The sequence below is a fragment of the Canis lupus genome, chromosome 21 (genome assembly GCF_011100685.1).
Source record: "Canis lupus familiaris isolate Mischka breed German Shepherd chromosome 21, alternate assembly UU_Cfam_GSD_1.0, whole genome shotgun sequence".
NCBI lineage: Eukaryota > Metazoa > Chordata > Mammalia > Carnivora > Canidae > Canis > Canis lupus.
The window spans coordinates 34,068,398-34,093,443 of NC_049242.1; the positions used below are offsets into that span (position 1 = coordinate 34,068,398).

At 46.6% G+C, this 25,046-nt stretch overlaps 1 protein-coding gene across 1 annotated transcript; it reads left to right on the forward strand.

Annotated features, from left to right (window-relative positions):
* The first annotated feature begins 5,933 nt into the window (after positions 1 to 5,933).
* ADM (adrenomedullin) lies at positions 5,934 to 8,209 on the forward strand. Its single transcript, NM_001003183.1, is given in 4 exon segments — positions 5,934 to 6,059; positions 6,511 to 6,629; positions 6,782 to 6,931; positions 7,138 to 8,209. Coding segments are annotated over 3 exon segments (567 nt in total). The 5' UTR covers positions 5,934 to 6,059; positions 6,511 to 6,531; the 3' UTR covers positions 7,457 to 8,209.
* The last annotated feature ends 16,837 nt before the right edge of the window (positions 8,210 to 25,046 follow it).

The following is a 25,046-nucleotide window of genomic DNA, read 5'->3' on the forward strand; positions in this document are numbered from 1 at the left end:
GTTACAGAACATGGTGAGTATTCATGAAGCTGACTCTGTTGGTGAAGCTTAGGGTGGAATGTGTGTGTGTATGTGTGTGGAGGGGTAAAGTAATAGAGATTATGGAGGGTAGTAGGCCCTCACTGGTCTCTCCAGGGTGCCACCACTGTCACTGTTTCCCTTCTTGCTCTTCCTTAATCCATTCACCACATTAAATAGCCAAAATAGGGGCACCTGGGTGGCTCAGTAGGCAGTGTGACTCCTGATCTCAAGGTCATGAGTTCAAGCCCCACCTTGGCAATAGAGATTACTTAAAAAGAAAAAAAAAGTAAATAGCCAAAATGATCCTTTAAATAAATATATATCAGATCATGTCTCTCCCAACTTTAAACCTGTCAGTAGAGTCCCATGTCATTATGAATAAAGTACAAAATTTTCATCATATCCCAAAGAGTCCTATTTACTCTAATCCTGATGACCTCTTTAATCTCATTTGATGCCACTCTTCTTTCTCACTTAATGCATTTCAACCACACTGGCTTCTCCCTGATATACCAAGTGCTTTCTCACACCTAAGGCTTTGTACACACTGTTTCCTCCATTTGGAACATTAGGTCCCCCTAATTTTGCTTTTCCTTCACAACATTTACCATAGTTTATAATCATGTATTTATTATTTTGAAGATTTATTTATGTCAGGCTACCCCACCATTCTGTAAGCTAGTTGAGAACAAGAATGATGTTTGCATTGATGATTTCTGTATGCCCAACACTGAGCACAGAGGTAGGCATGTAATGTGTGCTCACTAAGTATTTGTTAAAGGAATAAACACACTTTCAAATCATGCCAGCCCATACATAAAAATGGCCTCAATGGGCAGCCCGGGTGGCTCAATGGACGGTTTAGAGCCACCTTCAGCCCAGGGCGTGATCCTGGAGACCTGGGATGGAGTCCATCAGGCTCCCTGCATGGAGCCTGCTTCTCCCTCTGCCTGTGTCTCTGCCTCTCTCTCTCACTCTGTGTCTCTCATGAATGATAATTAAAATCTTAAAAAAAATAAAATAAAATCTTTAAAAAAAAAAAAGGCCTCATTGCAGTGGTTCTAATCTGATACTATAGGATCCCCACCTGGAGGCAGATAGCATAATGGTTGTTCTTGTTAACACCTTTGGCTACAGATGAAACCCAAATGGTCTAATCTTCTCTTTTATAATCCATTTATTAATGCCACTTATTGTGTCATCAGTAGTAAATTTCTCTCAAAGTAATTTCTTCTTGTTGGTATAGCGGTTAGTATAATAAGTTTCAATATGTTTACCCTCTTCTCCGTATACCCTCTTCTCTTTTCTTTGTCCTATAGCAACTTACATTCTTTAAGCTTTAGGGAGATTTGTCTTCTGGCTTTATCACATACAAGGACAGATTTAAAAGATATATATATATATAAAATATATTTAAAATATATATATAATAAAAGAAATAAATATATATATATATAATAATTTTAGTAAACTCTACATCCAATGTGGGGCTCAAACTGACCACCCAGAGATCAAGAGTTGCTTGCCCTACCCACTAAGCCAGCCAGGTGCTCCAGAACTGATTGTTTCTGTCCATTCATTTTGTGTAAAAGCACAAAAATGAGGTAGCGAAATTTGTTTTACCTTTTTTTTTAAGATTTTATTTATTTATTCATGAGAGATACAGAGAGAGAGAGAGAGAGGCAGAGACACAGGCAGAGGGAGAAGCAGGCTCCATGCAGGGAGCCTGATGTGGGACTGGATTCCGGGACTCCAGGATCACGCCCTGGGCAGGCGCTAAACCACTGAGCCACCCAGGGATCCCCGAGGTAGCAAATTTTATACTTAATTTGATTTATATATGTGTGCATTTTTCTAGAAAAGATCTATATTAAAAAAAAGAAAGAAAAGATCTATATTTTATTAGCTTCTTGGAGAAATCAGAGATTCCAAAAAAGTGCCAAGTTTTGAAGCCTGCTTTACTTCTCCCTGTGAATGACCAAATCTACAAAGCTGGTCCTTTCCTTGTGTCCTTTCCCTAAAATATTTTGTGTTATTGACTCCAGGAAGCTTCTTAAACCTTGTTTTCAAATGAACTTTGTAAACAAGCCCTCAGCTCAGCAACGCATTTTGAAACATGTGAATAATAAATGCATTATAAAATTTCCTGTTTGAAAAAAAGAGGAATCTGAGATAATTTGTGCAATATACTTAGCTACTCACTTTTATGCTTATTAATATCATTGATATCTTATATTGCTTCCCATTATTTTTTTTCATGGCCTAAGTGTGGTAACAATAGCTTTAGGGACTGTGTCCACATATTAGCTGAGAAACCAAGCACCACAAATCTTTTTAAACTCTAAACATTACTAAGAATAAGGCTTGGATTGAGGGCCTAAAAATAATACAGTTGGAATGTGAAGAAGAAATTGAGACACCAATACAACAAATATTTCGCATATTTGTGTGTCTTTATATATGATTTCAGGATACATACATTTATTACCCTAGTTTGGGGTTTATTTACAATTTGACCCTTTAAGAATTCTTGGGCACAAAAAAAGTGGACCTTCATTAACTGGAATTTCTTTCTTTTTTTTGTCTTCTTGACAGTGAGATTTTAAAGATGCTTCTTCCTTTCCTTCTTTCCTTCCTTCTAGTCAATGTGAATCTACAATCACTGCAACTTGGATGAAACTATAACAAATCACCAGAAGCAGAACTCCCGCTGTGGTGTGTCCTTCTAGATCCCACCCTTTAACTGAACCTGTAGTGTGTGTGTGTGTGTGTGTGTGTCTTTAGCGATGATTAAGCAAGCGAACTCCAGGTTGCACGGGACGGGGGAGTGGGGAATAGATGCCAACATTTGGCAAATTTTTTACATATTCTTTCAACTTATACCCCCGACCCCCTAAGGGAAACACTCTGGGTCCGGTTGGCCACCTACGCAAACACCAGTGCACACGCGTGTGAGCGCAAGCACATTCACACAGACACAGACACACACACACACACACACACACACACAGTCTTTCGGAGATACGGGTGTTCTAGCAAAATCCCGAGCTTCCATTCCAGTACTTTGCTTTAAAAAAAAAAAAAAACTGGCGGAGTTTTGAAGCGTCAGATATCTAAGTGCTAGAGCGACAAGGCGCGCCGGGCTGGTAAGTGTGCCAAGGCTCTCAGGTTGGGAATTCCTGGCGTCGGTGCTACGTCGCTGGGGTAGTAGGCGCTGAAGCCAGGCGGGGCACAGCCCAGTCCCCACTCCTGGGTTTGCTGGGCTTGCGGAAGCAGCCCGCAGCTCAAAGCGAGGTTTGCATCCAGAGCACCCTTCGCGAGCCCGCACAGGAGCTAGAGCGAATTCTCTCCACTCCGCACTCGCTCCTACGGAATCGTGGGCTTTCCAGCAAGACGCAGAGAGGAGGTAACGAGGTACAGCCCCAGAGAGCTCTGCAGACCGAACCCCCGCCCCCCACCCAGGGCTGGTGGGAACCAGAAGGAACGAGTCCAGACCACGGGACCTTCCCTGGCTGCGGGCCGGCGCCCAGCCGTCCTTGACCTCTACGGCAGTTGCGGCGCGCGCGCCAGAGAAATGAAAGTAAAACCTGTCTTGGCGCGGACCCAGCTGGAAGTTGGCAGCAAGTCGCATCCTCAGAGAAGACTGACAGCCAGCCTGTCTTGGACAGGGTTGGGGAGAAGAGCCTGACTCTCTGGGAACAAACTGAAGTGAAGAGATGGGAAGTGGAAGAAAAGCAGAATAGTTTGCCTAGGGGCGGCTCCTGGAAACCGAGCAGGCGCACAGGGCACAGGAACACCTACTGTCTGAGGTGCCAGCAGACCAGCCGCCTGACCTGGTCGGCCGCAGTGACACCCCTGCCGCCCACCAGGCGGCCACCCAGCCCACTACCCTGCTCTGCCCCTCTGGGCCCCGAGCTCTTAGCACAGCCAGACCCAGCGCGGGAGCCAGGAATCTTTCCCTCATCCTCAGCTGGAGCTCAGATCTATTCAGGAGCTCAGATCTATTCAGGAGCTCAGATCTGAGGACTCCTTGAAATAGCTTCAGCTGCAACCATTCCTTTCCCTGGGTGCAATGTCCACGGTTCAGTTCTGGGAATGAAAAGGGCGCTGAACCAGCAGTGTGTGGCTCAGATGAGGCAAGGTCCCTACCACCCAGCACCCAGCCAGCTTCCTTTGCCCTGGGTCTCAGAACCAGTGTGGCAGAGCAGGTAGGAAGCATAGAGATCAGCAGGGGGCATATCGTAGATAGGAAAACTAGTGGGCAAACGTGATTTGCCCATTTTTTAAAAAGATTTTATTTATTCATGAGAGACACAGAGAGGCAGAGACACAGGCAGAGGGAGAAGCAGGCTCCACGCAGAAAGCCCGATGCGGGACTTGACCCCGGGTCTCCAGGATCAGGCCCTGGGCTGAAGGCAGCGCTAAACCACTGAGCCACCCAGGCTGCCCAATTGCCCATCTTCACACAGATGTGAGGTGGGTACTAGAAGCGGTCTCCAGGGTCCCAGTGGTCCTGCGCCCACCGCCTCTTAGTCTAGGCACCAGGCTTCAGGACTTGAGAGTAGGGTAGGGGGTGCTAGGATACCAGAGGCCCCAATGCCAGAACTAGGGAGCTCCCGCGGGGACTGAGTTCCCTCTCAGTTCCCTCCGAAGGGAAGTAAGAAAGTGAAGTCAAGAAGCAGTGATGGAAGAACGCGAACGGGTGACAAACGTGCTTGGAGGTGATTCATCATGAACAGGCATAAATCCTTGGGCGGGGGCTAAGACTCTCCTCTCCCCCTTGACAGCATGATGACCCCAGCCTAGAAATATCCACACAGCCGAGTCTGTGCTGTTTGCCTGCCAGGCCGAGTTAGGACTTCACTGCTTCCTACGTTTGGTGTGCCTTTGGTCAAATTCTTCCCCTCTCTCAACTTCAATATCTACTTGGTAGAATAAGAACAGGAATGTTAACCTTCCTCATCTAACTCAAGGTGTCAGGATCAAAGACCAGGATGTGGCCATGTTTTGTAAACTCTAAAACGATTAACATACGTGAAGCATTAGTGTGCTCCGTGGCAGTAAATCCTCACGTTTACAATGGGTGAATGAGATCTCTAAGGGCAGCAGGGCATTCTCTCAGGTTGTAACCTTGTAAGGAATATATGGATTACATGGGCGTTACGAGAAACGAAACGGTATCGTCCGTCCAAATTATGGTTATTCTCATATTTCCAAATAGGCAACTAAATTCTGAAACTTGGGATAATTCTCCCCCCCAAATCCCAATTCTCAAATCAGCCTTTCTGTGCCTTGCCCCTATTGCGAAATCTTACTAGCCCATCCCAGAACCATGGAGTCTCAGCCTCTCTGGGGGTGCTGGCGAGCCCCACTCCCTGGTCTCTGCTCCGAGTCCTGCCCCTGCGGCTCCGCGGGAGTCTGGGGTCGCGTTCAGGTCAGGCGCCGAGCCGGCAGGGGGCGCGGTCCACTCGAGGCCACCGCTCCGGAGGTCCCGAGGTCCCGAGGTCCCGGGGTCCGGCCATCCACATGGGACCTCGCGTTGGGTTTTGCAGTTCCGTGCGGGTAGGCCTCGCACTCTGGGTTGCATAGGTCCTGAGTAAGGACCCTAAGAGGTTGTACCGGCCCTCCTTAGTCCTGATTTATGTTCTGAACCCTGTGCCCACAGTCAGGGTTGTGGCAGTTCCTACACCAATCTCCGGAGCTCACATCGGAGCCCTCTGGGCACGAGGGACCCCTCCACGCTCCCCACCCCCACCCCTTCGGACCAGCAAAGCGCGCGCCCGAGTGCAGAAGCCCGCGCGAGCCCGAGGGAAGAATGGGAGGGTGCGAGGGCAGTTCAGGCCCCGCCCCCTGTGCTCTTATAAAGCCGAGGAACCAGACCCGGCCACTCAGTGGTTTCTTGGTGACACTAGGCGGAACAACTCGAGCCTCGCCACCTCTGGTTTCTCACCGCAGCTTGGACGTTGGGGTTTTGCCAGCACCAGAGCGACGTCTCAGACCTTCTCCTCCCGGATCTTGGCAGATCACCCCCTCAGCAGGTAGGCGCCGCAGGCGGGGCGGATTAGCTGGGGGGTGGGGGGTGGGGGGTGTCTTTAGAGTGCTGGAAGCTGAGAGTGTGCTGGGTGAGGGGTACAACCCATTTTGGAAGGTCCTCTGCGGGTTGCGTCCCATATACTGAACCCAGCGGTGCACACAACCGGAACCGCAGAGACCCAGTCCCCTCTACTCTACTACCCAAATTCCGAGAAGTTGAGCTGGAAAGCTCTGGGAGCCTGGCGCTGGGCAGAGGGCCTCCCCTGCGGGGCCTGTCACCCGCCTGGCGGGTGCAAATGCCGCTGGCGCCTCTCTGCGCCCGGGCGAGATAAGGGTCTGAGCCAGGCAGAGCGCGGGCTCAGCCGGCCCGCGCGGGGGCCCCCCCACACCCTGCCTGCCCCGCCCGGGGCGGTGCTGCTCACGCTCGGCCCCCCTCCCTCTCTCTCTCCCTTCCAGGGTCTGCGCATCGCCGCCAGCATGAAGCTGGTTCCCGTCGCCCTCTTATACCTGGGCTCCCTCGCCTTCTTGGGCGCGGACACCGCACGGCTAGACGTGGCGTCAGAGTTCCGAAAGAAGTGAGTCGCAGGCAGCTCCTTCTCCAGTCCTTGCACCTGGGAGACCAGGGAAACTGGCCGCCGGCCCCGAGGGGTTAGAAGTGCACGGGAGCCGGACCGGACCAGGACTTCGCCTGGAGGTATGCGAATGGAGTCTGTCTTGTGTTTTCTAGGTGGAATAAATGGGCTGTAAGTCGTGGAAAGAGGGAACTTCGAGTGTCCAGCAGCTATCCCACCGGGCTCGCTGAAGTGAAGGCCGGGCCGGCCCAGACTCTTATTCGGACCCAGGACGTGAAGGGCGCCTCTCGCAACCCCCAGACCAGGTAAGTGCCCTGCGCCAGAGCGGGGTGGGCAAAGGGAGCTCTCCTCCACTGCCCTGGCCCAGGGGGTCTTTAGGGCCGCCTGGCAGTTCAGACGGCGGCAGCCCATTCCAGTCCCTCTGGTCCTTGAATGGCTCGGATTCCCAGTGGCTGGGGCCAAAGCTCTGCTTGATGGGGGCGTCTGATGTTACCTTCCTTCCCTTCCCCAGCGGTCCGGACGCCGCCCGCATCCGAGTCAAACGCTACCGCCAGAGTATGAACAATTTCCAGGGCCCGCGGAGCTTCGGCTGCCGCTTCGGAACGTGCACGGTGCAGAAACTGGCGCACCAGATCTACCAGTTCACAGACAAGGACAAGGACGGCGTCGCCCCCAGGAGCAAGATTAGCCCTCAGGGCTACGGCCGCCGGCGCCGGCGCTCCCTGCCCGAGCCCGGCCTTCGCCGGACTCTGTTGTTCCCGGAGCCACGGCCAGGCGGGGCTCCGGCCCCCCGGGCGCATCAGGTGCTCGCCAACCTCCTTAAGATGTAGGCGCCTGTGGCAGCAGCGAACTGGCGCGCGTGTGCATCCCGCTGGCTTCCCCCTGGGCGGAGGGCTTCCCCGAGCCGAGCCCCTCTGCCGATGGAAGTCGGGCAGAGACCGGGATTCCGGGAGGCACCGTCCCGCGGCCAGCCCTGGCTTTGCGCGAGCCCCTTCTCCTCGGAGGCACGGATCCCTCTGTCCCAAGCCGGCCCAGGTGTCCCGTGGGGGGCAGAGGAATGCAAGGGAGGCCTGCCAGGCTCACGGAGAGGATTAACTGAGAATTAAATGAGAATTAAATGCTTGAGACCCTCCCCCCTCCCCCCCCAGGGACAGGGGTCTGAGTCACTGCCGTGCCTGCCCACAAACTGATTTCTCACGGGGTGTCACCCCACCGGGGCGCAAGCCTCACTATTACTTGAACTTTCCAAAACCTAGAGAGGAAAAGTGCAATGCGTGTTGTATATACAGAGGTAACTATCAATATTTAAGTTCGTTGCTGTCAGAAGATTTTTTTTGTAACTTCAAATATAGAGATATTTTTGTACGTTATATATTGTATTAAGGGCATTTAAAAACCATTGCATTGTCCCCCTCCCCACTTATTTTAATACGTGAATGTCTCAGCGAGGTGTAACGTTGTTTTTGCTGCAGAGTGTGTGAGTGTGCGTGAGAGACTTATTACCTCTTGTGGAAGAAGGAACACCGTGTCTCTGCATTATCTATTTACATAAAATGGGTGATATGCGAAAATAGCAAATCAATAATAAACGGTCTCGATGCTGATTAATTCTGGGCTCCCAAGTCTTGGGAGGGAGGGTGCCCCTTGTCCCTGTGCGTCCCGGGAGTCTCCGGCTCCCGCCGCCACCTGGCTTGGGAAGGTGGCTCGGCGGCTCGGGCGCGTGCCGGGCTGGCGGGAGCGCTGCCCTCCTGGAGGGGCGCGCGGGGCGCCCGTCCTGCGATCGGGTCCAGGCTCCGCAGAGGCGCCTAAGGTCGCAGCCTCGCGTGGCGGCGGGGCCGGGCGGGGGTAGGGTGAGCCCTAGCGGGGAGGCGAGCCTGGACCCGGGGTTGCGCAACAGAGCCCCAGATTTAATGGAGAAGCTCGCGGAGCCCGGCGCAAAAGCGCGCCTCGGAGAGTTGGGGCGGGGTGAGGGGGTCTCCGAGGCCTTCTAAGTGAGGAGCTGCTCCAGGCTGCCGCGGTGTTCAAGTTAGAAGCTACTCCAGCAAAATGTTCGCGCTGCTCGGGGAATCCGGCAGGCGCGCCAGGAACTGCAGCCGTCCGCCGGCCTGGTGCCCGTGGCGGGCGGGCGGGCTCATCAGCGGGGCTGTGGCGCCCCCAGCCGGCCGCTCGGAGCGGCCCGAGAGCCGTCAGGCAGTACGTGCGGTTTAATAAGTCCTCCTACGTGGGAGTCAGCACACAGCCTTAATGAGAGAGGAAAGAAAAAAACAGTCTGCAAATGCCAACCAGGGCCGGCCCCCCCAGACCTGCACGGCGGCTCCCCGTTCTGGGACCGTGACTCAGCGCCCACACGCTGCGCAGCGTGCAGCTGCGGGCCGGAGGCGGGGACCGAGGGACGTGCCGCCGGAATCGTGCGCCTCTGACGGCCTGAGACCTTCATTGTTCCGCCTCCCCTTGCCGCGCTCCTCTTCCTTCCTCCTCCTCAAGCCTTTTCTTTTTTTCTTCACTTCTCTCCAGGCTGCTTTTTTGCTCCCTCCTTCCTTCCTCCGCCTTGCTTTCTTTATGCCTAATCATCTTAGAAGGTTGACCCCAGTTCCCATCATAGAAGCTGGACACTTAGTCCCAGGGAGTGACTAGAAGGTCAGGGGACATGGGAACAGTTGGGATAGAAGGGGAGGATAAGGGGAAGCACCCCTGATTTGGGTTTCCCTGCCCCATTTGTGTCATCTAATATCCTGACGACCCAGGATGGAGACCAACTGCTTGTCCTTTTCTGAAAGTTTCGCCGGCCTTTCCACTTGAAAGCATGGCTTACAGGTGATCTCAGAAGCCTTCCTGGTGGAGAAAATCCTAAGTTTGGTGCATGGCAATGTTTCCAGGGCAGCCTACCTTCTCTGGGACTGCTTGCACCAACTGCCTTCTTCTGAGGGCCAGAGATAGTTGCTTTCAGAAAAAGCCTGCCTGCATATACGGTAAAAGAAATAGGTCCTAAGTCTGGGGTCCAGAGACCACCTGCTTCTGAAGCAGTTTCAATTCAGAAGAGAGTAGATCCTAGCACATGGAATTTCCTTAAGGGCACACAAAGCCTTGCTTTTGCACACCTGGCCCTGGATAGTGTCGATCTTCATACAGTTCATTGTCCTATTTGATCTTGACAACTTTGTGAGATTCATCAGAATTGAGGTTACAAATGCAGCAACTGACCATTCCTCATCCTCAAGGGCCTTTTAATAAATATTCAGAGAGAACTCTGTGCCAGGCATTGTAAAAGGTACAGGGCATGCATGAATGAAATAGTGATTAAAAACTCGTCATGGAATTTCTATGCCAGTGAGTGGTTCTGGGTGGTCTGAAGGGGCCACAGAAGCTGCAGAGAGCAGCAAACACTTGAACCTCGCAGACAGTGGCTCAGGATTAAATACCCATTCCCTTGCACCAGGTTTGTCCTACAGCCACAGAGCTCTCCAGCCAAACCTCACCCTGGCAGGACTTCAGGCGGCAGACAAAGCTGCCAAAGGCAGGTTGGGCACTAGCTTAGGGCTGTTCTGAGCAGGGAATAGGCATCTAGCCTTTAGCTCAGGGAGTCTTATGACTCCCTTCAGGGAATCCAGGGCAAATGAAGGAGATGGTTCAGCTCTGAAAGAGGCAGCTGCTCAGCTGGAGTCCTTCCCAACAGAAAAATGCTGTGATCAGAGACCTGTCTGAACAGACAAGGGACCCTCCTAAGACCAGTGTGACGTAAGTTCTGAATTGACTGAAGGTCACCATCAAACCCTGGGACCTGCTCTGTGAGCCATTCAACCTACCTTTTGGATTTTTTTTTTTTTTTTTAATAAGGTGTTGAAGCCTGTCAGGATAAGGCCTCCTGATGCCAAGAACACATCGTTTATCAACAGTGATGAGTCATTTGTGAGCTGATTCGACATGTCTTCAGCTGAGGAGTAGTCACAGCTTTTATCTTTAGCTACTGTTGCTGGCTGTAGGAATGGTACCGTCCACTTGTAATCAGAGTACTGGGCAATTTCCTGAGAAGCCAACACCTTGGCTCAACAGCTAAGAGTGGAAGGGAGTGATGGGGAGGATGGAACTTGGTTCTTTTTTTAGCACCTGCTTTGTATTACACATTCTCCTAGCCAGGTTGTACACATTATCTCATTTGATTCTTATAGCAGCTTTCTAAAGTAGGTGTTATTATTGTCTCTATTTGTAGATAAGAGAATTGAACCTCAGAGATGTAAAGTAACTTAGCCAAGGTCACACAGTAGGAGTAAGTGCTGGAGCCTGGATTTGCAACCAAGCACTACAAGCTATTTTAGTGCTATAAAGCCATAGAGAGTAAGTCGGATAATTTTAACATTTGGACTCTCAGGCCAGATGTCCCCAAATGTCCTCTAATATGAGGATGGCTTGGGTAGGTGATTTACACCTGTGGTTCTGGAAGATTTACAGGAGGCTGGTAGGACTGGAAAGGAAAATGTCTTTAGCGGTATGCTCAGTGAGTGCAAAATAAATAAATGAAGTGAGTTTTAAAATTCTTGGTCCTGGTTTGAAGCAGAGGTTATAAATCAGGAATAGCTTTATCCCCCCCCTTAGCTAAGCCACTGACCTCTTTGGTTTTTATTGCCAAATATAGTTAGAACATACACTGAAGGCCTCAAGATCTGGCTTCTGAGGGGAAGGCCTTCTGAGCTATTCCTGGCCAAACACAGTCCCACTCTGTAGGTCTTGAGGCCCCTGTAAGAACACCTGTGTCTACAAAGCTACAAATAGAGTTTCCACCCTTGAAGTGGAACCTTTTGTCTTTGGCAATTGTTGCCCAAGGCAGCTTTATGGAGGATGTTGTAAGCTGACTATTGTAAGTTGACTGCTTGCTCCTCTTTTCCTCAGCCAAGGAGAGGGCCTAGTTGTCCTGGGTCCCACCGACTTTTCTGCCAAAGTCAGATTGGAGGCTTGGTCTCCATTTGCATGAGAAGAAGGGTGAGGCTAGATAGCTATTTGGTGGTCCCACTGGTCTTGTTCCAGAGCTATTTTGGAACATTTTGGAAAAACAATAAAATGACTATGACCACACAGGCAGCTGAATTTAGTAAGTTATTGTACATTTATCCAACAGCAGGAAAGTACTTCTGAGTATTAAGACAAATTTTTGAAACACACACAAAAAAATGCATTTTACTTATTACACGATATTTATTCAGTGCAGAAAAAAATTCACCTTTCATACCATTCCTAGAGCTAGCCACTGTTAATATCTTGGTACATACCCTTTTAGATATATATATCTCTCTCTAATAGTATATAATATAATGCATATCCATTTATACACATACTTTTGAAAAACATTTTTTAAAATATTTTATTTGTTTATGCATGAGAGACACACACAGAGAGGCAGAGACATACAGGGAGAAGCAGGCTCCTTGCATGGAGCCTGATGTGAGACTTGATCCCCAGACCCAGGATCACACCCTGAGCCAAAGGCAGATGCTCAATGGCTGAGCCACCCAGGTGTCCCATACTTTTGAAAATTGAACTCAGGTGCACAGAGCTGAATTAAGCATATGCCTCAGTTTAAGGCAAATTATCATTAGCAGTCGATGCAGAGCTTCTCTTGTTTTAATTATTTATTTTTTTCTCCTTTAATTTCTATACCCCTTTCCAGCTCCTTCAAAGGAATCCTCTTTAACATACCTTCATGATAATTTATTTTTTTATTTTATTTTTTAAAAAAGATTTTATTTATTCATTCTTGAGAGGCACAGAGAGAGAGGCAGAGACACAGGCAGAGGAGAGAAGCAGGCTTCCTGCAGGAAGCCCAATGTGGGACTTGATCCCTGATCCGGGGATCAGGCCCTGGGCCAAAGGCAGACGCTCAACTGCTGAGCCACCCCGGCATCCCCATGACAGATTTTTAATATTCTTAATCATTAGGTAGTGCTTCAAATCAATAGGAAAAAGACAAACACTCCAATAGAATAAAAGGATCAAGAACAGAGAGAGAGAATATAAATTATCATGAAAGTGCACGCCTGGGTGACTCAGCGGTTGAGCATCTGCCTTTGGCCCAGGGCGTGATCCCTGGGTTCAGGGATCGAGTCCCACATCGGGCTTCCTGCAGGAAGCCTGCTTCTCTCCTCTGCCTGTGTCTCTGCCTCTCTCTCATGAATAAATAAATAAAACTTAAAAAAAAAAAAGAAATCTAAACATTTTAATGGAACTGGAACTTATTTTGGCATATGATATGAGTAGGGATTTAACTTGATTTATTTTCTCCCAAATTGTTAGCCAGTTGCCTAACACATATACTAGGTAGTACACATTTTCTGCAGGATTTGAGAGGCTTCCTCCATCATATACTACAGAGGTTTTCAAGCTGTGTTCTATAGAGCCACAGGATTTTCCTGAGTTATTTCTGCAGATTCCTGGGGAGACAAAGAGGAAGCAAAAAGCCAGACTCTTGCTGCTGCTTCCAGATAGAGCAGTTCTACTCTTTTGTTTTGTTTTATATGTTGGGGCTCCATTTCAGATTTTGTTTTTAAATTTTATTTATTTATTAATGAGAGGGACAGAAAGAGAGGCAGAGACACACAGAGAGAAGCAGGCTCCATGCAGAAAGCCTGATGTGGGACTCAATCCTAGGACCCCAGGATCACACCGCAGGCCCCAGGCCAAAGGGAGAGGCTCAACCGCTGAGCCACCCAGGCGTCCCTCAGATTTTATTTTATTTTTTTTAAAGAGTATTTTTTTTTGTATTTTTTTAAAAGATTTTATTTATTTATTCATAGAGATGCAGAGAGAGAGGGAGAGAGAGACACAAGCAGGCTCCATGCAGAGCCTGACGTGGGACTCAATCCAGGGTCTCCAGATCACGCCCTGGGCTGCAGGCGGCGCTAAACCACTGCACCACCGGGGCTGCCCCCTCAGATTTTATTTGAAGAAAGAGTTCATCCACCAGCAGCTAATCAGTAATATAACAAAAACATTTTTTTAAGTTTCTATTTTAATTGTAGTTAACATAGTGTTATATTAGTTTCAGGTATAGGATTTAGTGATTCAACACTTCCATACAACACCTGGTGCTGCTCATCACAGCAAGTGCACGAATCCCCATCACCCATTTAGCCCATCTCCCCACCCCCTAAATTCTTAAACAGTAAATATTTGAATCTGTTTCTGGTCCTTTTATTCCCTTCCATTGCTCAGTCCATCTTTTCCTGTACCAGTTTAACAATTTAAAAAATTATCATTCAACTTTTCAAACTTACACAAAAAATAGATATAATAACAATGAACTCCCATATACCTATCATTAGAATCTAGGGGCACCTGGGAGGCTGAGTTAAGCATCTGACTCTTGATTTTGGCTCAGGTCATGATATCAGGGTCATGAGGTCAAGTCCCATGTCCTGCTCTGCACTGGGCATGAAGCCTGCTTGAGATTATCTCCTCCCTCTCCCACTGCCCCTCCCCGCCTCCCTTCCTCTCAAAAAATAAAAAATAAAAAAATAAAAATAAAAATCTAACATTTATCAGTGTCCCCTGGCTGGTTTGATTGGTAGAACACACAACTCTTGATCTTGGAGCTGCAAATTCAAACCCCATGTTGGGTATTGAGTTTACTTAAAAAAAAAAACCCAAAAAACTAACACCAAGACTTTTGCAGTGCGTAATTCATCTATCCCTTTTTCTTTTGTTTTGTTTCTTGCCAAAGAATCTGGTTTTCTTTTCCTTCCTTCTTTCCATCCGTCCTTCTCTTTTCCCCAGGCATTATATCATTTCACCCGCACACACACTTCTATATACGTCTGTTTAAAAAAAAAAAAAAGTTTTCTTATATAACCAAATGCTATTGTCACACTTAACGTTAACAGTAATTTTGTGGTTTCATCTCATACCCAGTCCATAATCAAATTTGCCTTATTGCCTCAAAAATGTCTTTTGACAGTGGTTTGTTCAAAACAGACTGCCAACAAGATTGTTACATCTCTAAGTTTCTTTTAATCTAGAGCAACAGCCCTCCTTTTTGTTTTCATGCCGTTGACTTGTCGAAGAAAAAAATGTTTTAATAATTGTCATTTAGAGCTTTTATTATCAAGATAAATCCTGATTCTCCACTCTGCTTGTGTAAACTCAGCCAGAACATCCTGGCCTGCTCACTTGTCAGGGTCGGGTGGGGCGCTAGAGTGGTCAATGATGCAGTATTTCTTACAGAAAGAGAGTATCTTGAAATGTTAATCTTTGTGCTTTTCTTTGCTATACTCTTTCCACTTGACCTTTCCCCTAGTAAATCGGAGGCATTGCCTGGAGGAGAACTAGGATTGGTACACAGGGAATGCGGAGAGAAACAGAATAAAACAGTCAATGTTCAGTTTTCTGACTTTTAAAATAGCCTCTTGAAGCCCACATCAAAAACAATAGTTTTGAAAGCCAAAGCCTTTTATTTGCAGAGAACCAGGTTTTGTTGAGAGAAGAAAAAGCCCTTGAGAATCAAAACGGAAGGCCCGGAAACATGAGGGATTGGGTTTTGCCCTAAGGACCTATCGGAAAGAGTCTATAAAGAGACAGACTTCACCTAAGCCGTCCCTAGGCTGGGGGATGGCAGGGACCTAAGAGGTTGGAGGGAATCCTGGAGAAGACCCCACCCAGAAGAGGACAGCACCCTGCAGAGACTGTCCATCAGCCCCGGGAATCCTGTGGAGGCCAGTTGATGCCTGGAACTGATCTGCCTTTTGAGTGAGTCCCGCTGTTGCTGAGCTGAAGAGCCACGTTAGCTGGTGGTTTTGTTTTTATTACCACTGCAGGGCTGGTGATGGGGGTGTCTTTCATCATCATCAGCCATGTTTAGGTGGCCCCAGCAGAAGTGATACTTCCCTCTGTCCAGGCCTTGTTGAGCCATCTTGATTGCTCTGTGTGGTAAAAGATTTTTTTTTTTTTTTTTAAGATTCTATTTAATAGAGACACAGAGAGAGACGGAGGCAGAGACACAGGCAGAAGGAGAAGCAGGCTCCATGTAAGGAGCCCGACGTGGGACTCGATCCCAGGGGTAAAAGATGTTAAGAAGTCATCCTCAGCTTCTTGGATGGAGGGATGGGCACTTTACACCAAAGGGACGGTAGAGCTGAAGGGAGAGTCACCCATTTCTGTATTTGGGTGAGACTGGACACTCAGTGCGTTATATTCGCAAGTCACATGTGGGACAGGCTCTCCTACCCTACTCTCTGGTGTTCTAGTTTTTGTCTAAATTTGATAGGCTTGTTTCTCCAGTTAAAGCAGTAATCCTGGGATGCTTGGGTGACTCAGCGGTTGAGCGTCTGCCTTTGGCTCAGGGCATGGTCCAGAGACTGGGGATTGAGTCCCACATCAGGCTCCTTGCAAGGAGCCTTTTTCTCCCTCTGCCTGTGTCTCTGCCACTTTCTCTGTCTCTCATAAATAAATAAAATCTTTAAAAAAAAAAAAAAAAAAAGCAGTGATCCTTAGCCTCTTCCTGTTAAAATTACTTGGGAGAGGGGCACCTGGCTGGCTCAGTTGGTGAAGCATGGGACTCTTGGTGGGCTGTGAGTTCGAGCCCCACGATGGCTGTAGAGATTCCTTGAAGATAAGACCTGTTTTTTAAAAAATAAAATTGGGACATCTGGATAGCTCAGTTGGTAGAGCATGCAACCTTGATCTCGGGGTCATGAGTTCAAGCCCACATTGAACATGGAGCCTACTTTAAAAAAAATTACTTGGGGGTGCTTTATTTTTTTTTTAAGGAGCTACTCCATGCAGGGAGCCTGATGCAGGACTCTATTCCAGGACCCCAGGATCATGACCTGAGCCAAAAGCAGACGCTCAATCAATGAGCCACCCAGGTGCTCCTAGTTGTTTAAGATTTAGAGTTGCATCCAGTAACATAGCCAGAAGTAGAAGGGTTAACTGCAGCCAGCAGGGACAGGTGTTCGGAGAGAAGACCAGCTGCAGGTGATGGGAAGAAGGCCAGCCCAGGGTGAGGTAACAGGCAACAGATGGTTTTGCTGGAAGGCATTGGCATCAAGGAGGAACAGCAGGAAGTAACAGGGCATCAAGAATGGCAGAGAACACAGCAGTGGGCATTCTAGGAGCAAATGTTAGGCCCCACGGAAGTCCACCTATAGAAGGCAGAGTGGGGATGCTGCTTGTGACAGCTCATCATGGGCTGAATTGTGTCTCCCCTCCCCAAATTCATATGTTGAAGTCTTATCCTTAGAATCTAACAATGTGTATATTTGGAGATAAGGTAAATAAAGACATAATTAAGGTAAAATGAGGTCTTGTGTGTGGGTCTTAATCCAATATGACTGGTGTCTTTTTTTTTTTTTAAGATTTTATTTATTCATGAGAGACGAGAGAGAGAGAGAGAGAGAGAGAGAGACAGAGACATAGGCAGAGGGAGAAGCAGGCTCCATGCAGGGGAGCCCAACGTGGGACTCATCTGAGTCTCCAGGATCAGGCCCTGGGCCAAAGGCAACGCTAAACCGCTGAGCCACCTGGGCTGCCCATATGACTGGTGTCCTTACACGAAACAGGAGATGAATACGTAGATAACAGACAGACTCAAGGTTGACCATGTGAGGGCCAGTGAGAAGGTAGCCATCTGCAAGCCAAGAGGAGGGCCTCAGAAGAAACCAGACCAGTTGGCACCCTGATCTTGGACTTTTAGCCTCCTGAGCTGTAAGAAAAAAAAAAATCCATTGTTTAAGCCCCTTGATTTATGGCATTTTGTTATAGTAGCCCTAGTAGACTAGCTGCTGTCAAGCAGATTGGCTAGAACAGGGCAGGGCTGTAGTCCTAGAGACAGGGTATCACATCCTGGGGCTCCATCTCAGACATACAAGTAGGGTTAGGGAATCAGCACTGGGTCCCTGATTATAAGGGCTAGCAGGATGTTGTTCAATCAGTCCGTCAATCTTTTATTAAGTTCTTACTCTATTGTGGGCCCTGTTCCAGGCACTGGATATATTGTTATTGCAGTGGTGCAGATGAGAGATGATGTTGGCTTGGATTGGCAGGGTAGCAGTGGATGAAGTAATTGGACACTGAAACAACCCAACATGGAGGTGATGTTCCTTTAAGACTCCCTGACCAGGCATGGACTTATCTACAGAGGGGTTTGAATGACTTCATTTTCAGAGAGGAGGAATTGTGGGAGCAGGGAACAGGCAGGTTACTTATAACTAATCCAGGTAAATGATTTGTCTCTTTGGGACAAAGTAAAGTTTCAGTTTACACAAAGTTTTCACTGGCACTGAGGTTAACAAACCTAGATGCTTCCATCTCACGTTCTTTAATTTAAAACATGACATTCCAACTTTATCTTAACTTTATTAGTTTTTCTAAAACGTCAAAGTTTCTTTCCCAGCCTGTGTTTCAGTGGAAAACTCAAGCGTTTCCGGGCAATAACTCCATCCTCTGTGCCACTGTAGACAACCATCAGATAAACTTCCCTAATTCATACCACATCTGCTTTCCCAGCTCTCTGTGACCTGGAGCATAAAAAACAACCCTCCAAATTATTTGTTCCCAAAATAAGCACTCATCCCGAATTTCCCCCACCAATTTTCTATTAAATGAGGGAAAAATTGTCAACACTGAATCAGCCAACTTTTATTAAAAGCTGGGAAGTCTTTTAAAAGCTTTCAGAATAAACTGTCCTGTTAAACATGACAAGTACATAATGGGAAATAGTTGCATCTATATGGTCCCTGTTGATACCTTTGCAGATTCTGGTAAATGGGAACTACCTAGATATAGTCATCCTTTCTACTTTATCACTGTGGAGGACTCATTACTCCCCCCATAATTTGAAAAATTAAAGTGATGTGAGAGCCTAAACTGATTTGCACTCTGGCCTTACTTCATTCAGCAGACAGCATGGGGGAAGAGTAAAGGACATAGGCTTTGAAGTCAGTCAACTTTGAGTTTGCAAATGGATTCTTCCTCCTAGCCCTGTAATTTTGGGCAAATCCCTTAACCCGAGTCTCAGTTTCATTAGCTATAAAGTGGGGATAATAATATTTACCTTACAGGATTGTTGCGAGGACAACGTGTATGGAAGCATCAACACTCTGCCTGCCAGTGTAGTAAATCCTCATTAAATGCCAACTGTTTTTAAAGGTAACAAGGATGTACTGATGGAAGAAAGAAAGAAAGAAAGAAAGAAAGAAAGAAAGAAAGAAAGAAAGAAAGAAAAGCACCTGCTTTTTCTCCATGCCAGAACCCAAAGCTGAAACGGTGTGTGTGTACCACTTCACTTTGGATTAATCATCTTTAAAATGAGGAGATGAAATCCATGAGCTCTAAGTATCTACCCCTATAGGTCCAACAGTCTAGGATCTTATATACAGTGAGAAACGAGCAGTGAAGAGCAGAAGGAATGAAAACATCTCTGACTAGTTGCTCTGGAGGGTCAAGCTGTGCTTCACTAGTACATCCGGTTCCAAAACTTATAGGATTATGTCTTTTCAAGAGAGCTTGGAGGAGGAGGTCTGGGTGGATAGTACCAGTTAACTTCATGGCTGCAAAAACAATTCTTTCTTCATGGTAATAGAATGAGAGCAAAGGGATGTTTGACCTTTTCAAGATGTTTTTAAATGCAAAATACAAGGTATGCACATAATCTTGTTTTCTGACCAATCCTTTAAAAAATCTGGCATATTAATGACTCTACTTAAAAGCACTGAAGATGGGAGCCAGAAGGAAACTTTTTCTTTCTGAACAATGACTGAAAAGGGAATTCTAATGAATATTTTGGCATAGTATCTCATTTTCTGGCTGCCTCAGGACCCAAGAGCCAGTAGGTCATAATTAAAGCCAATAATGGCAACTCCAGACAGTTATCCAAATATTTTCCTGGTGCTGTCAATTCTCTGCATTAAATGATTTAACATCATATTTGGGGAGTGTAGAACATACATGCAGAGAGGGAATTAAATGTTGATATGAATTCTGGAACCTTTGCTGCAAGTTGCCCCCAAAGATATTGTTTATTACATTCAAAGGAATTATAGAATGTTTTCCTTAGCAGATAATTTTAAAGAACCCTTCCCTTGCAGAGAGCTGTGAAGTTTGTCCTTAAGATCAGAACAAGATCACATTTTCTGCAGGAAAGAAAAAAAAAAATCATGTGCTTGGGGCTGACACCCCGTGTTATGTAAATAAATGAACTTATCCTACCTCCACTGCACCTTTCAGGAATGTTCTCTTTGATCACCAGGAGCTGCTAATGCTGCAGATGTAATTATGTAACGTACAAAAGGCCAAAGCTACTCACTTTTCTATCAGTTCCACTTCCAGAAAGAAAACCCATAAATATATCTGTTTGTAAAATCTGTTTAGGATCTTGGAACAAGGTCTTGAGTTTTGTATTTTTTCTGTAACTTTTGTTTTGTAACTTTAAAAACAATGACTACACAAAATCCTCCAGCCCCATCTACACCCTCCTCCATCTCTCTTCTAAACAATAAGAGAGTTTCCTCCTGGATGGAAAGTAAGCAGCTCAATTTAAAGTAGTTCTGAGAGAGGAGTGCGTGGGTGGCTCAGTAGGTTAAGCATCTGCCTTCAGCTCGGTCATGATCTGCGAGGCCTGGCATCCAGCCCACATGGGGCTCCCTGCTCAGCGGGGAGCCTGCTTCTCCCTCTGCTTCTGCCCATCCCCCCCCTTGTGTGTTCCTCAGTGCCTGTTCTCTCTCAAGTAAATAAAATCTTGGAAAAAAAAAAAGGTATGCGAGAGCACAAAGCACCATTTGGGGATGAAATAAACTGGCTAGTCACTTCTTAAAGACAAAACTGGATTTACTCTGCAAAACAGTTCAGCAAAAATTTGGGTTCCAAACTCCAGTGCTGTGCTGTGGCAATGGAAACTTTCCAGCCACAACTTGAAGTTGGGAGCCAAGCACAATACTAAGGCAAGGAAGACATTTGAGGCCAAACCAGACAGTGATTTTGGCACTGCCCTTCTCCTGAGCCCAGAGCTACAGCGGCTGTGAGGTGGTAAGGTCCCTAAATCTCTAGGTGTACCAGAGACCAGATTTGAAAGCTCCTTGTCTCCCTTGTCTTTCTCCACCCACACATTTCACCCCATGGGTTACATCATAAGAGATGGTGAAAATGCTGTGAGGTGTGTACACAATTCTTAGGCATATTTCCACCTAATAATACTCGGATTTCTCTGATGCCCTCCCCATTGGGTGTGAGCAGCCCTTTGACATTGGGCAAGAGAACAAGAGACTCAGGACCACAGCCTCTGCTTCTGATATGGCCATTCTGTGGCAGTCGCTGTCTTGACTGGCCTACAGAGCCAGGCAGGCATCTGGCTGGAGGTTGGGGGAGACAGTTTTTGGATTTTTTAAAAAAAGATTTTATTTATTTATTCATGAGAAACACACATGAGACAGAGGCAGAGACACAGGCAGAGAGAGAAGCAGGCTCCATGCAGGGAGCCCGATGCGGGACTCGATCCTGGGACTCCAGGATCATGCCCTGGTCCAAAGGCAGGCGCTCAACTGCTGAGTCACCCAGGCGTCCCTTTTTTTTGGATTCTTTTGTCAAAATGCACAGAGTCCACTCAAGAAGACTCTATATTCTCCACATTACAAGATGGCAGTGTGCCCGTCTCTGGGCCAGCTGGCTGACTCAGAGATGAGCAGATTATTCCAGGACACTTTGTTTTCATTCCAGCCAAAGGATAAAAAAATGTGAAACTTTGCTGCCACCTGCTGTTTTCTTAGGAATAAATTCTTGAAATGATTCTAGGATGGTTACGCATCAGGTTTATTTTAGCAAAATGACTTGAAGAATTTGGGGGATTTCAGAATATATGTTTGTGTAGTTGGATACCATCTGGTCTGTCATTTCCTAGGATGGATTGTTGGGCCACACAGGTGGCTTCCTTCTTTTCGACCATTAAGTCCTGTCTGCCCCCATCCCTTGGTAAAAGTTATGTAGAGGGGAAGAGGGAAGGGCAGCTTCCCTGACTGACCCCTGACAACCTTCCAAAGGAGTCCACACAGGACCCTGGCCAATGGAATACAGGTTTGGAAGCCCTTTCCTCGTGGGGCCATGACGTCATGGAAGTCATAACTCAAGGCAAATTTCCCAAGCACAGACTGTTCTCTCAGGGGAGTGCCAGTGGGTAGTATTCCTTGAAGGTGCCCTGGGAAGCACTTTCCTCAGCAGAGGTGGCTGTAAACCTTGGGATGAGATCCCTTTGTGATGTCTCCAAATGTTTTTTTTTTTTTTTTTTTTTTGGTCTTCTGTGAGGAAACAGAAGCTGATTAAGAAAGTGAGCCCCCCCCCTAAAAAAATAAGTGAGGGCCCCAGAGTAATGAAGGTAGCCCAATTTGAATCACTCTCAGATGAGAATTTTTGAGCTCAAGTTAGATGAACAGAGGGATAAGCACAGGTGAAGAGCATAGGAAGAGTTAGTAGTCATAAGCTTATATGGGCTTGGTAAGGGCCCTTAGTCATCTTAGAGGCACCCAGAGCACAGAGATGTCCTACTCTTGACCAAATTAGTAGTTGTTGCTGCTCCAAATCAGAAAGTGGGATTTTCCTCTTGCATTCCTCAGGAGGATCCATTTGTATGTAAATGAGTTCTTTTCCATTGTCTTCTAGGAATTCTTTCAACCAAGATCTTTTCATTGGCAGAGATTAATGAATCTATTAAGTATGTATTCACATAATTTTAAATGTTTATTCTTCCTCCTTAAAAAAGAATAAGATCTAGGGCGACTCGGTGGCTCAGTTGGTTGAGTGACAGACTCTATCTCGGTTCAGGTCTTGATCTCAGAGTCTTGAGTTCTAGTCCTGTGTGGGGCTCCATGCTGGGCAGGGAGCCAACTTAAAAAAAAAAAAAAAAGCAAATCTGGGACCTCCTAGATGGAAGGAAATGATGCTTGATTTTATTTTCCTATCAAAGAGAAAAGGCATCTAAGTGTTACTAATAGGCAGTGAAGCTATGTAATAAGCCATTACTCAGTGTCTGGCCTGATAGTTGGCATGTGGTAGCACATTTGTTGAATGAATGATCAAATTTATCATCCAGGGTTCTTGCTGGTAGGTCTGTGAGACCTGTTTGGGAGAAATGGGGGTAGCAAGAAGTAGAATGAAGACTCTCAGAGTTAATAAGGTACAATCAGTGGGTAGAGTAAATCACAGAAACTAGAATGCTACGGTAGGACCAAAACTGATACCATATAAGCTTCAAAATATGTATCTATTACAAATTAAATATAATTCTTTTTTTTTTAATTTATTTATTCATGAGTGACAGAGAGAGAGAGAGGCAGAGACACAGGCAGAGGGAGAAGCAGGCCCCATGCAGGGAGCCTGACGTTGGACTTGATCCTGGGTCTCCAGGATCACACCCTGGGCTGAAGGCAGGCGCTAAACCGCTGAGCCACCCGGGCTACCCCTTAAATATAATTCTTGAGAAAAAAATCAAACAAGAAGGTTATATTGTAAAAAAGGTTATATTGTACAAAATTCCTCCTTCCCTGTCTCATTTCCCAAATGTTACCACTGTTACTGTTTTGCATAAGCCTGTTTATGTTCCACATATTTTGTTGTTTATGTCTCCATTGGTCTTTCTTAGAATCTCATAAAGGCTTTGGAAAAGTTCTGGCCTGTCTCAGCTATGTAAAGCAGAGTTCAGGGAAGGGGCTTGTGTACTACAAAAAAAATATCAGAATCTCCCAGAGGGCTCATGTATTGATGGTCGTGGAAAGTTAAGTGGAGACCCAAAGCATAAAAGAAAACTCAAGAATACAGAGTTGGAAGTAGTGATTTCAACTTCCCCTCCCTTCTTGGAGATTCTCAATTTTGTAGGTTTTCTTTTTCACTCTCCCCTCCTCACCCCCAGCTTTACTGAGGTATAACTGACAAAATTATATATATTTAAAATATACAATAATTGAACATATATGGATATTGTGACATGATGATCGGACATATATGTATACTGTGACATTACCATCACTTCACACATAGTTACCCTTGGGGACTGCGGGTGTGGTGAGAGTGCTTCAGGTTTACCATTTGGGCAAGTTTCAAGTATATAACACAGTATTGGTAACTGTAGTCTTTGTGGCTGCACATTCAATCCCCAGAATTCTTCTTTTTTTAAAAGATTTTATTTATTTATTCATGAGAGACAGAGAGAAAGAGGCAGAGACACAGGCAGAGGGAGAAGAAGGCTCCTCGCAGGGAGCCTGATGTGGGACTCGATCCTGGGACCCTGGGATCATGCCCTGAGCCAAAGGCAGACACTCAACCGCTGAGCCACCCAGGCGTCCCCAGAGTTATTCATGTTATAACTGAAAGTTTATACCTTTTGATCAACAGCTACCATCTTCTCAGCTGCTCTTGGCTGTGACCATTCTACTCTCTGTTTCTATGAGTTCAATTTTTTCTGTTTCTTTTTTTTTAGGGTTCATACATGAATATTTTTTTTCAGGAAGGGAATCAGCTTCTCAGAAGAATGAGTTTGGTGCTTACCTGCATGCTTGATTTGAGTACAATGAGAGCCTCTTGTCTTGTGCATCTCTTGATCCCTTGCTCCCCCTCGAAACCCTGTCTGGTTAGACAAATGTCAAATGTCAGAGCTAGAAACCCTAGTCTGGTTCTATACTCTGGCATGGGGAAAAGAGTGTAGTAATTTCCAGGAGAACTGAAGACAATCACAAGGTAAGACAGGTGCCTGGTAAATTCTTTTCCTTCATGAGGCTACCAGAGCTTTATCCTGACAAATGTTATTTTTTAAAAATATTTATTTATTTGAGAGAGAGAGAGTGAGTGAGAGAGCAGGTATGTGCATGAGCGGGGGTGGGTGGGGGAGACAGAGGGACAGGGAGAAGCAGATTCCCCACAGAGCAGTGAGCCCCGACTGACAACGCTGGGCTTGATCCCAGGACCCCAAGATCATGACCTGAGCTGACAGCAGATGCTTAACCTACTGAGCCACCCAGGCTCCCCCTGGCCAATGTTACTTTGCAAGAGACTTTACAAGGCTCCCTGGTGACCAGATGAATAAGACCATTGCTATTTCTGTAAACCTGTTCTCTGATGAACATACACTCCTGCGGGATGGTGTCAGGACATGGTTGTTTGAGTGTTTTAGATACCAATTTTGCCCCTCCTGTTGTGCTTGGTAACTAGGATGCTGTTAAGAAAATACAGCAGGGCTTCTATGAACTTAAAAAGAGCATTTCAAAATATTACATTAGCCTTTTGTCCCTTCAGTCTGTTTTTCTTAGAACAAATGTAATCCCAGTCTCTACAAATTTTGTTTAAAATAGCTTTTCTGGTGAGTCACCTAAAGTTAAGCTGCAGATATGGTATTGTTTTAGCCATGTCAGGCTTGAAATGTTAGCCAAGTTCTAGTGACTACTCATGGAGGAAGCTAGTTAT